The sequence below is a fragment of the Gallus gallus genome, chromosome 2, assembly GCF_016699485.2.
Source record: "Gallus gallus isolate bGalGal1 chromosome 2, bGalGal1.mat.broiler.GRCg7b, whole genome shotgun sequence".
Classification (NCBI taxonomy): Eukaryota; Metazoa; Chordata; class Aves; order Galliformes; family Phasianidae; genus Gallus; species Gallus gallus.
Window position 1 is genome coordinate 112,071,821 of NC_052533.1, and position 13,177 is coordinate 112,084,997.

General features: G+C 44.2%; 1 protein-coding gene and 1 long non-coding RNA gene across 8 annotated transcripts in view; one reads left to right on the top strand and one right to left on the bottom strand.

Annotated features, from left to right (window-relative positions):
• The window catches only part of TOX (thymocyte selection associated high mobility group box), a 220,222-nt gene extending 217,168 nt beyond the window's left edge, over positions 1-3,054 (bottom strand). For 2 of the 7 annotated variants that reach the window (XM_015282676.4, NM_001389398.2), the window contains exon 1: positions 2,585-3,054. In XM_015282676.4, the coding sequence (XP_015138162.2) occupies positions 2,585-2,686 (102 nt within the window). In that variant the 5' untranslated portion in view covers positions 2,687-3,054. Of the gene's footprint in view, positions 1-192; positions 380-890; positions 1,454-2,584 lie in introns of those variants that run through there. The other 5 variants (XM_015282675.4, XM_046925566.1, XM_040685467.2 and 2 more) reach the window with 5 other exon arrangements.
• The window catches only part of LOC112531858, a 45,744-nt gene continuing 35,519 nt past the window's right edge, over positions 2,953-13,177 (top strand). Inside the window, exon 1 of the long non-coding RNA XR_003073956.3 lies at positions 2,953-3,011. This is a non-coding gene — a long non-coding RNA (uncharacterized LOC112531858). The remainder of the gene's footprint in view (positions 3,012-13,177) is intronic.

Below are 13,177 nucleotides of genomic sequence, written 5' to 3' on the forward strand. Positions count from 1 at the left end.
AGCAAGCACTCAAAGCAAGTTTTTACAGACTCCACAGGAAGCAAGAACCAGTCCCGGATGAGTTTTGTAGTGTTTAGCCAGAGGTAAGCAGCTGATGATGAACACCGCCACTCCAGTCCCAAACACGGACCCGTCCCACTGCTGCACCCACCTCCTACAGCAGGAGAGATCAGCTGTAAGCAGCCAACCCACCTTACCGGGGGGATATCCTGCAGGCCTCCCCTCCAGCTCCCCAAACACGCGCAGCAGGAGGATGAGTGACAGAGCAATACCGGAACGTGACTGCATGTTTGGAACAAGTCAGATAAGTTTTCGCAGCAATGTTAATCATGCTGGGTGAAGGGAGAGAGTGAAGGAGGTGAAAAATGAAATGTTCGGTAAATGTACGCCTCCAAGGGGCCTAAGCAAGCCTCCTTCGCCCGTTTAATGTAATCAGTGGTCAGGGGCAAAGACATCTGAAAAAGACATTCATCCTATACTCAGTACCTTATAGGAAACATTCCTGGTAAGTCTTCCAAGCAGAAAACATATGTCTTATGACTGTGCACTTTTAAGCACATTATCAGTTCAGGCAAAGTGAAATAGAAGAGTTGCAACTTGTCTCCAGAATGAGTGTCTCATTTGCATTTAAAAAGAACAGTTTGCTCCCTCATACATGGCATGACTTAAAAGAAGCTTTAACCAGCCAGTAAAGACATCCCGAAAAACTACTTTCTAAATTAATTTATTTGATTTGCAGCGCAACCCACCAAAAATGATTTAAGGAACTTAATTGGAAAATGATTTAATATATTAAAGTAATTCCTGATTTTCCAAAGCATTTAACTTTTAAATTAAATCTGGCCCGCTATCTCAAGAATGATGAGTGAAATGTGTATTCAAGTCATTACCTTCTTTTTGAAGCCTTAAATCACTGATAGGTTTAATAACGTTTGTCCAGTTTCACTGCCAAACGGGTCTTCAGACACTTTAGTACTTATGCCATTAATTCTAGCCCGGGCTTCTTACATGGCAACACTTTATGGTTACAAGGTACAAAAAGAGACAATAGAGAAAATAATGGCAAGTCGCACATCATGAGTAGCAGCCTAACACTACTCGGAGCACTTGAACAAAACATTAATACCCGCACACATGCTTATATGCATCTGGGCTCCTCCTGCTGAGCAAAGTTCGCTCCTAGCACCAACTTCCGACCTATGGGGCAGGGGACGGAGGCTGCCAAACACGGCTACTGAACGTCGCTAACAGCCGTACCTCTGGGATCTTCCGAAATATCCTCAGGCACCCACCACAAAGGGCCAGATTTATCCCTGAATTCTAGAACTCCATTGAGCGTATGTGAAACGCAGCCAGGCTGATTTTGGTCCTTCCTGTTGCGATTGGTAGATGAGACCATGTGGGAAATCTTTCCTGAAAACTGAGAGGGTTTCACCCCGCCGCCGCTGCCCCTGCGTTTTAACACCGCTATCTCCTATTTCGCCCTTTATCTCCGAATCTGGGCAGCTGCCGGCGGGGAAAGGGACGGCTCCCAACACCTTCCCGACACGTGAGCCCTGCGTGACAACGGGCAGCGCGGAGCGGGGCTGCCCGGCGAGGTCCCACCGCCGGGATGCGCCCCGGTACCCCGCTACACCCGAGGTCTCCCCGTCCCGCACCCGTGCCGCTGCGCCCCGCGTAGATGTGATGCGAGAACACACGTCTCTAAGCACACCTTGAGGGACAGCGAGTGCTGCAGGAGCGCTCGCACCTCCTGAGGATTTCCTACGGGCAGCGTTTCATTCGCGAGCAAAGCCCACTCCGTAAGAACAGAGAAAGTGCAGCTCACGCATACAGCCACAGCGGCAGCACCGATGCTCTCTCCCCCCGGCCCCCTGCTCGGGAGCTAAAGTAGCGCGAAGTGCTCCGGGATGGCAGCACCGCAGTCCCGCAGCCCGGCCCGGCCCGGGCTGTGCTGTGCCCCCCTCGGGGCGCGGGGGCTGACACCGGGCTCCGGCGGACACGGACCCTATAAGTTGCCGAGGAACCGGCTGGGCAGCGGCACAGCGGGACAAAGTGAGCCCTTGCGCTGGACTGACTTGTCACCCTGTTTTACTGCGTGTGTACACTCTGTATAGGTGTGTGTGCATGCATATATACGCGCACAGACACATCTGTATACATATGTAGATGTGTGTACATATGCGCACACACATGTCACAGACACGCACACACACAGGCGCGCTCCCGGCACGGCCAAGCACCGCTCTGACACATCAACTGCGGGGTTCGCGGTGGGGCAGAGAGTTGCTCAGCGGACGCGATCCCCATTCACAGCAGCCCTGGAGATCCAAGTCCTCCGCACCGACACCGCGTCGTTCCTCACCGACGGAACACGCCACGGAAAATGCCCCCCCACCCTCCGCCCCCCGCCCCGGCCGCCCGCCCCCAAAGCGCTCCGGCTCTGAATTCGGGGTCCCCGGCCCCGCGGCCGCTGCCCGCCCGGGACTCCCACAGCGCGGCTCAACGCCCGCTCCGGCACCGCGACCGCAGCACAACCGACAGCGCGGAGAAAACCCCTCGGACGAGACAAAACGCGAGTCACCTTGTTGCAATAGTAGGGGTCCAGGCAGGGGGAAGGTCCCAAACAAGGCGTATCAGGAGCGGCCGCAGGCTGAGGAGGTGGTGAATAAAATCTTACGTCCATTTCACTCAAACATCAAGCAAACTCCTCTCCTTGTCTTTGGGCTGTTAACGTTGTTGGTGCAAAAAGGGGTGCGTGTGCGTGTGTGCGCGCGAGGGGAGGGGGGGGGGGGGGGCACACAACAGGGCTGAGAAGAATGAAAAAAAAAAAAAAGAGGTGCCTGACTTCGGCAGTCAAAGAAACACCTTCCCTGCCTCACATCCGTTTGTGGTTTGTAAAGAGAAAAAAAAAAAATTAGAAAAAAAAAAAAAAATCTCTTCCAAAAAAGCACCGGTCTGCAGATGTCTGCGAGAGAACCAACAAACCCTCCTTCCTCCCGGCAGGGCAGGTAACTTCAGCACTTATTGTTCCCCGCGCACCGGCGCCGGGGCGCTCGCTCCGTGCGTGCCGCGCTTTATGGGAGCCTCGGAGTTGCCTCGCGTCTCCCTCCCTCCCTCCCTCTCGCTCGCTCGTTCGCTCGCTCGCTCTGTTCTTTGCCCCTTCTTTCTTTCTTTCTTTTTCTTTCTCTCTTTCTTTTTCTGTCTTTTTAATTTTTTTTTTAATTTGTCGTTATTTATTTGTTTGTTTCGTTTGCTGGCGGTGTATTTTAGTTGTCCCCCCACCCTGAGGAGCGTGGCCGGGAAAAGCGGCAGAGGAGGCCGGGGCCCCCCGCGCACCCCCGCGGGGAGCGGCGAGCAGTCCGCCCGCGCTGGAATGGCCGCTCGGCTCGGCTCGGCGCGGCCCGGCACGGCTCGGCGGGCGGCGGGGGACGCGGCGCTGCTCCGAGTGTGCTTCACACAAAGGGGCTGCCGAGGGAAGAGCCATTTGCGGCCGCAGGGGACGGGGCTGGGAGTCGCGGAGAGGGGGCGCTACCGCGCCCGCCATCGCTCCGCCATCCCCGCCCTCTCCCACCCGCCTCCCCGCCCGGCCCCCCGGCGCCGCCCGGCCCCCGCCGGTTACTATGGCGCCCCTTCCGCGCAGGCCCGGCCCGGTTAGGCCCGGCGGCCGAGGGGTGCGGTCCTGCAGGATGGCAGCGTGGGGTCGAGGGCGGGCTGCGCCGGTAGCTGCGGGCGGGTCCCTCGCGCCGCCTCTGTGAAAGCCCCCGGCACAGTTTTACGGCTCCTGGCCCACTTGTGCGGCTCGCTGACCCTCCACGCAGCCGTTTTGCACACGTTGGGTCAGGCCTGTGGGTCGCCATATTTCCCTAAGGTCCACCATCAATTTGGTCCTAACGGGTTAGGTGAGCCCTTCACTTCCTGTCCCATCCAGACTTTGTGGTGTGAGAAATCCACGTGGGCACCTCAGAAAGCAGGAAGCAAGTGAAAAGTGTAAAGAACCACCCATGACATGCTGCCTGAGTGGGGGTCTGAGCTGTGACTGCAGTGCTTGGCCCTGGCTGAGTGGTGGGTAGTGCTGGCACAGGGCAAATCCTCACAAAAGTCTGGAGCTGGGAAGCTCGAGGAGGTGGGCAGAGGTGGGAGAAAGGAAGAACTAAATGGGGGTAGTGAAAAAGGAGCAAACTAGCTGCAAACAGAGGTTCTAACGAAGGGAAGTTGGAGATCCACAGGTAGGAAGGAGAGGGATTAACTAGCAAAACGAGGTTTCGCAGACAGCACTACAGAAAGTGACTTCGAGGCACTGTGAGCAGTCCCACTGGGTTTCCTGCAGAGTCCCTGGTAGTGTTAATCAGGACAGAAGGGATGAAAGAAAAAATATACAGGAAGGACGCTGTTGTCAGCTTAAATAGTGCCGTACAGAGAAATTGTTATCATGAAATGAAAGGAATGCCTTTCTTTAAATTAAATTGGTGAGTGGCACACAAACAGGTGCCATTAGCAATAGATCCCATTAGCGAGAATGTTCACATTTATCAAGTACTCCTGAACGTTTCCATCTAAAAAAAAAAACCCAGAAGTTGAAATCTAAAGAACTTTGAAGATTTGTAATGCGTATTTTCAAACGAAAGTGTCCTATAATCACTATAAATAAACAAGTATTTCAAGGGGAAGTATTGTTAAGGGGGGGCAAATCACAAATTTCAGGGTAAAGAAATCACGTTTGTGTGAAGGTCTCTAATCAGTAACTCAGATATTTTGATACTGTGAAGAGATTGTGTTAAGTGGTGGTTTTCCTCCATGCCCAAAAACCTACTTTCTGTAAAGCTTAATTATCTGGAAAAATATATACAAGTAGTCTAAAGAAAACTGTTTTGAATGAAAATTCTTTCCTCGGGAAAAGAAATTTCACCCAAAATATCTTAGGAGATTCTTCTTGTGAATTTAACACAAAGTACATGGTGACAATAAATATTTTCCATAAACAGGCTATTACAAAAAATAACATTTTTTAAAAAGCTGTCAAAATTCCTCATGGCCTTGGAGAAAAGCTTGAAAACATGACCCAGAAAAGGCTCCAAAGGGAAAAGAATTAACATAATTAAAAAAACAAAAAACAACCTTCTGATTTTTTGGAGTCTGACTCATTATTTTGCATGTTTGAGATCAGACATTTTGAAAGTTAAAAAAACCCTAAAAAAGAATTTCCTTTGCAAGAAATGTACTTGACGCTTGGCAGATATATCACTACTGCAAGTGGCTGATATGTGGACCATAATTTGACAAAGTGAATGGGAGACAGATTGCAGCTCTGTATTGAAAAGCTGCTGTTGAGAAACTTGTTATTCATGGGCCATGGATTATTTTTCAGCCTGTTGTAGAGAAAGATGATAGAGATACTGCTTCTAGAAAAGTTGGTCTGGGTGACTGGTGCATGCTAATGCAGAGCTGGAGATGTCAGTACTGGAGTGACTAGAACATATGATGACAGATAATGCAGATTTGGCATTGTATTTATATGAAATATTACTGACAATTCCCTTAAGAAAGACTTCAAGTTCCGAGGAGTCTGTAGGAGTTTACAACTATACCATTTGCTTTGCACGGCACTTCAAGTTATTTTCAGTACTTAATGATGCAGGCCCTGAGAGGTTATAAAATTTTTGCTGCTACTTACAGAGATGATTTAATCATTGAGATGGTAAAAACAGCTGATATTTATGGCAGTTATATGTGCAGTTTGTAAAATTAAACAGCTATGTATATTAGTCACTTAAATGTTTCTTTGTTTTCTAGGGGACGTATTTGCTGAGATTTTCAGGATAGTGCATTTGTGCAGACCGGACTGAAAATGTTGATACTATTGTACATTTTTATTCCTCTATGGACTGCAAGGCCCTTTCCAGGACAATTCAATGGCATAGCAAACGTTTCCGCTTCAGCTCATGTAGGTGCATTTTCTGGAAAAAAAAAAGTTGCAGCAGACTAAAGAACATGAATCAGTTTTTAGAAGCTCAAAAGGAAAGAGCAGTTGTTCAGAAGAGCAGTGAGCTTTTAAAACCATTCAACATTCAAGTGAATGTCTCCAAAATAGTCTTGAAAGAGGTTTCTCACCATTGTATGAGAAGAATGTCATTGCTTTTCTTACATAAATAGGAACAGGCACCTTGAGAAACATGATCTGTATCTGCTAATGCTAAAAAAGTTGTTGTTCCTTTAAATGCTATCTCCTAGAGTGAGACTGTGTAGTATGAATATTCTCTATACAATGGAGAACTTGTGGAATTTGTGCCAAAGACCATTATGGATACAAAAAGCTTACAAAGCAGACTGGACAGAAGTTTCAAATGGATCTAGGGACCAGCCATAGATAAAAAATTCTTCTGAGTTGAAAATAGCCAGAGGCAGAGGCAAGAGGCTAGAGAGTGGGGGAAGTATTGTTACGTTGCCTTCAGCCTAGAGCTGTTGGAGGAGTGCTGGCCAGGTAGGCCGTTGTTCTGAACCAACCCATCCATTCACATGTTCTCATGGAGGCACTACAATGGTTGGGCTGTTAGAATAAAAAGGAGCTAGAAAGTTTGGCCAAGATGATAGGTTATCTTGTCTTCCCTAATATCTTACCTAGCTGCTCAGTCTGGTATATTATAATGGGGCCATCAGTAGTCATAAAGCATGCTGTCAGCCAAAAAGAGGTAAAAGTTTCTTTAAAAGAGAATCTAGACCAACATCTCTTTCTTTTAATCTCACACATCTGTACTCAGTTTTATTTGGGATTTCCTGGCAAGATATCTGACCATCTATTATAAAGATAAGATTTCTTTATTTTCCTAGGAAGAAGCAGATGTGAGACTGTGATGATAGCATATTATTCATTATACATAGACAGCACAAGACTCTTTTCATGAGGCTGATTCAACTTTCAAGAAAAGCTTTCACCTACATTTTTAAGAGCAACTGAATTGAAAACTACATCGGTTTTTGTTGTTGTTGTTTTGTGGGCTGTACTTCGGGAGCCAAGAGGTCCAGAAAAGTGAAAAGGGTAGTTATGAGATTTTGCTGAGCAGGTCTGTCCTGCTGAAATTGTTGCTTTGCGTTCTGATGCATAGGACTATTTACTTTTCAGAACAAAGCTCAGTGCTCATCAATTTCTAGAGAGTTGTTAATTAAATAATAATAGGATGAGAGGCTATCCCTTTTGTTGATGTCCTGTTTTATGTCTTTAAACTGAGTATGACACTTAGATCTGGGACGATGCAGAAGATAATGATATTAAGATTACAGCATATTTAAAACAAAGTAATTAATCTGTCCTTTTCATCAGCATGAACTCAAATCCTTTAAGAATTTGATTCATTTTAAGTGTTGTTGACATTCTGGGTGTGCCCTCATAAGTTAGCATAAATCAGTGTGTTTAAACAGAAACATCTACAATATGGTATCAAAGCCTTATAGCAGTGGTATATGTTTCAGAGTATTTAAACAGTTTGCAATGCTACCTAATAGTCTGTCAAATCAAGTGTTGTCAGACAGGTAATGAAAGAGGCAGCTATTTTATTATTTTAGCCACTGTTCCTGTCTTGTTTAATTCATTTGTGATGAAAATGGCCAGCTCCGTATTGTCACACTTGCATGGACATAAATTGTTCTCGTCTCTGTAAAGATCACTTCTAAATAGTTAAGGAAAGAAAGACCCTGACTTCCCTTTGTTACAAAGCAAAGAGAAAGTCTGAGCATTGTGATGTCCTCTCATTTCAAACAAATGGTACATAGCCAATTCAACGGATAGACGTATGGATATGTGGGCTGAGCCTGATCTGTGTTTTGCATCTTACCAAAGGTTCATAGTACACTCATCTGCCATTGCCTGCAGTAGGAATTAAACACACAGCCCCTCACAGAATCGAGATCTTAATTAACTATGCGAGAAATATAAAAATGTAAAATTCACCTTGCATATTTGCAGCTTCAGTCTATTCCCATATGCTTCAAAGACACTGCCAGATGGTTCAAGTTACCAAATTTAACATGGCCTTGTAGACGTACAAACAGTGGGCCACGCTTGAAAGAGGACACTTCACTGGGCCTTAGAATGAAATTAATTCTCATGGTCAGAGAAACAAATGAAAATGCGAAGTTCTCCTTTCCCCCTTCCTGTGTTTCCTATCTTACCAAGTGATTTATATAAGGTACATTGTCCACGTGGCATGCAGGAAGGCTCAAAAATACATCACGGTATGGTGTATGCTAGTTCTCAAGTGTTAGGGTTGCCAGTTTTCCACTCTTCCACTTATCTTGTGAAATCAATTATGAAACATCTTGAAGGATAAGAGATCAAGAACTTCTGGTTTCATGCTATTTTTATCTGAAGTGTACTGGAGGACTATATTGGGGCTTCAGAAACTAAAGATTTTTGAAGGAAAATTATATTTTGAACAATGTATTTTGTAAATTAAAGGATATCTAAAGGCATTTTGTTTTATTTCCTCCAAAACCAAGGACCTATAGAAGCTATGTAGAAGTTATTTGTGAAATGCATCATACAGATTACAGATGTCTAGAGAACTGATACAAGTAAATGTTTGATGCCATTATAAGTATGTGTTAAGTATAAGTATCTGTATCAACTGCATGGTCAGGAGAGAGATAAGACAGAGGGCTGCTCACCAGCAGAGACAGGTGACAACGTGAGGACTTGCCTGCATCACCAGGTTTTCCACACTGAAAAGAGAATTCTCATTGGCCAAGACAGAATGCAAGTAGGTGATTAATCGGTTTTCAATTCAGATCAGTGATTTTTTCTTTTTGATAAATTTCCCAAATAGAGCTGAGATTCCACTGCTAGAGCCCTCCTGGAATGAAGAGATCTCTACAGAATTACTGAAAATCTCTTTTTCTTCAGTGCCTTGCTTTCTCATCTGATACAGATGTCATTTGCTTGAGAGTGGTTTTCTTTCCCCTTTGTATTTACAAGGTTTCTGTGAAGCAACACTTTGGATGTTTTGTAAACCTCCAAGCAAGGAGGTCTTGCAACAGAAGATTCCCACCCCGCTATGTAAAAAAGTAGGCAACATACCTTTCTCTTATGTACTTTTAATTAATACTTCAGGTGCAGAATTAAAGGTGCTAATAGAAACAAAAAGATCCAGGCTGTATTGTCTCTGAGAACATACAAATACAGTGATGAGTTCACAAACTAAAACATTATTTTTAGGGCTAGAAGCTTATCTTTTTTGTTTGGTTGGTTGGTTTTGGTCATTTAATTTTTGAACTACAGAAAGTAAAGAGCAAAATGGCTTGTTTGAATCTAACCTAGTGCTTCAGAGACTTTGGTTACCATCAGAAAAGTACCACACAAGGGGGCACAGTTGGCATTTGAAGTGCAGAAGGTCAGGACTGAGGCATAGCAAAACTATGTTGGGAGGTACCATTAGAACTTCCTGTTGTAGCAAATAAATCCTGTCCCCTTCACATTTAATAGGCTGATGCAGATACATCATCGACATGTCATCTGCCATCAGTTTTTAAGGGGTGTGGTAAATTATTGGACTGCTGGCTTCAGAACGAAATTCTTTTCTTTGCTGAGATTTCAGCATTTTCCTTCTGGATCTTCGGGAACTTCGGACCACCTTTCTTCTGCTACATGGTTCTTTTCTCAATGAAGCTGTCACCCTCAAATCTAATAAAAACCTATCATCCTTTTCTGGGCTTTTTAGTTTGACAGTTTCATGTCAGAGCTTTGTTCCACAATAAAAATAAAAAATCTCTAAGTGTTAAAGAAGTCCTTGGAAAACTGTAAGTGATAGAGTCAGCATTTACAGAGCATATCACAACAGGTCTGACTGACCTTGGCAGCAATAGGAGATCACCATTTCTCATGGATGAGCTATTCCTAAATGTCTGCCTTTTATGCTGTATAAGGCAGAAATGCCTTTGTGGATCAAGGCTACTACTTTCTGCTTCTCTTTATCAGAAATTACAGGGGCATGTTCTGTTTAAGGAAAATCTTCTTGAAATCCTGTATTTTGTTCTGTGACATCTTAAGATAATGATACGCTGCAGATGTTATTTTCAAGTCTTATGCTATTTTGCTGTTGACTTGTTTGAGGATTTTGTATGTTTTCTTTTTATCACAGTCACGCTTCAAAGATTAATATTTGTGGATGTTCTCAAAATCATCTGCCTTTATGCTAGTTATCAGAGCATAATCAACACTGTTTTCTTACTGGAATGTCCCTTGTTCTGTTCTTAGCAGTTTCCGGGTGTACCAGTTGCAGAGGGTAAATAGTCAGTCTTGATTGTTCATCTTTGAAAACTGCTGCTTCAGTAACACTATCTGTTCATGCAATAAGTCGGTCTCTCTCCTGTTCATACGCTCCCTTTAAGTACTAGAAGGCCACAATTGAGGTTTTCCTGCAGCCTTCTTTTCTCCAGACTGAACAAGCCCAGCTCCTTCAGCATGTCTTCCTGAGGAGAGATGCTCCAGCCCCTTGATTATCTTTGTAGCCCTCCTCTGCAATTGCCTCATCAACTCTGCATTCTTCTTATACTGGGGATCCCAGGCCTGAGTACAGTACTCCACATGGGTCCTCACAAGGGCAGAGCAGAGGGGGACAACCATTCCCCTGCTGACCACCCATCTTTTGATGCAGTTCAGGGTGCAACTGGCCTTCTGGGCTGCAAGAGCACGCTGCTGGCTCACGTCCAGCTTTTTGTCCACCAGGACCTAAGTCCTTCTCAGCAGGGGAGCCCCAAGCCACACTGGAAATGGCTGAGTTTCTGACAGTTTGTTGAATGCTTGTAGTTTAATAAGAGCCCCCTGCAGTCAGATGCCTTAATGCATAGTGCCCTGGAAATAATTAAATAGAAACAAAGGATAGCTGAAAATAAAGAACAGGGAGAAACTCAGTGTAGTTCATAGATGTAGAACACACCCCCCAAAATACCCATTCTCCTAAGATACTCTTCCTCTTTCCCATAGTGGAATTTTCCTGATTTGAAATTACCTTGAAAAGACACCATTTGCGCAAGAGGTCAGCAGGCCCAGTCTGTTTTACTGGAAGGTAGGAGGTGGCTTCAAAGCTGAGAGCTCCTTGAGGTGAACTACAAGTGTCTCACTTTCTTTTCAGTAATGCGTCACGCTCCACTGGTCACTGCTGTATTCTGGAAAAACAGTCTGTGGAAGAAAGTCCAGTGTTTTGTGGCACAAAATCATAGTTCAGTGCCCTCTCCAAGGTTCCTTTTTAGTTTGCTGGAGAAACATGTAAAGAGTAATTACATATGTGTAACTAGCACAGCAGCAGGGAGAGAGAGCTGAAGCATGTGAAGCTCTCACCTGGTGAGAGCCATGCATGTCCTATATCTGCCTGCCTGTCTCTCATTAGCATGGGAGATATCAATTATGTGCTAAAAAATATAAAGCCAATTGTCAATGCCAATGATTTTATACTTTTCGTTTATTTTTTTCTTCATTTTTCTATTTCTATAAGCTTAAAGAAATGAGATTATATTAAAAAAAATCAGTCCAGGGAAGAGGGAGATGCAAACTGGGAACCTTAGAGTAAAAAGTGTCTTTAAGAAGGAATGTACTATAAGGAAGGGGTTTAAGGAATCTGTGCACAGCTCATTTGTGCTGCGAGTACAATGCCAAGTGACACTGAGGGAAGGGTGGGGAGAGACAGTATTTCTGAATTTCCATGTCTGTGTGGATTTAAGTCAGACCCTTAACCTTATTTGAATATAGCATTTTTGTCGTTTAATATATTTCATACAGAATATATAAAGAAGATTTAATAACTGTCTCTTAGCTGTGGTTTATCTCTACCTCAGAGAAAGCCAAAATGAGTTTCTGTGAAATGGCTGAAAGAGCATACATGGTAAGTCTTCTATCACATTATTTCCAGTCTTGCTGATTTGTAAAAGATCTTTCAGAAAGATTCTGTCTTTCAGTGTAAAATGTTAAAGTTTGATTCTGTGCCCAAAGTTTATAAAAGGAACTGCAAATAACCAGTGAAAGTCTAGCTTGCCATCTTCTGCTTTTTAAAACTCCTGAGACTGCTTGCAATCACATGGAATTTGCACTAGTGTTTAACTCAAGGTTTTCCCTTAAAGAAAAGAAAATAATGTGTTAGCATCTTTCTGGTTATAATAGCAGTTAAATATCTTGGAAATAACTAATCAGATCCCCAGGCTTCCATGTGCCTTTATGTCTTTCTCTTTATGATGTGCGTTGCAGATAAGGACTAACTTTGTGCACACAGTCTTAGGGGACCAAGGACACAAAATGAGCAACACTTATGTAATTAGTCAGCGCACCCAAGTGTTCCAGGATAAGATCTTCTGAAGTATCATAGCAGAAATATAAATTGAATGCTTCATTTTCTGTATTTAAAACTAAAACATTTCTGCAGTGTTTCATGTGGGGAACTTTGTGTCAGACTGAGTTGTTCTTGGTGAGTGGGATTGCACAGGAGCAGTTAGCTATTTTTCTTCTGCCCCAGAAGCAGTGTGGCCCACTGGAACAATTTAAAGCAACAAAATTCCTATTTCAGGCTTTGCAAGACATCTCTTTGCTTTGACTGTGCTGCAGAAGTTATTCAAATTTTAGTATAAGTGTTTTCCTAATACTTGAGTTGACTGGCCATCAGAAGGTATAGCTGTATTAATGCAATTAATATCACTATTAATATGATCACTACTGCTGACTGCGTCTTTCAGTGGCTCTTCCCAAAGTGCTCTCTGTGCACATCCAAAAAGGCCAGACAAATTCTCCCTGAGAAGAAGTCTGTGGAGGTGCACATTTTATCACAAATAAAGGGATGCCATAAATACTGGCATTGCCTGTAAGTCAGGAGTTACTGTGGACACAGCATTCAGGTGTAGGGTATTAGTGCTAGTTCTGCTATGGAAACAAACTCTATGCCATCTGATGTTTCTGATTCAGAAGAACCTCTGTGTTTGTTTGTCTGTCTTCCTCGAACACTCACAATCAGGCGTCCACATCTGTTTGTTAGTTTTTTTCTTTCATACAGTTTGATTCATTTGGGACATTTTTGTTCCTAGCATAAGAAAGGTGTGGCTCTACAGTCAGTTTCGGCAAATTGAAATCTGTGCTGAAAGCTTCTGGAAATGGTGGCGCTGCTTTACTTCCCTCCCTCCTGCAGCTGCCTCCTCCTACGGCCTC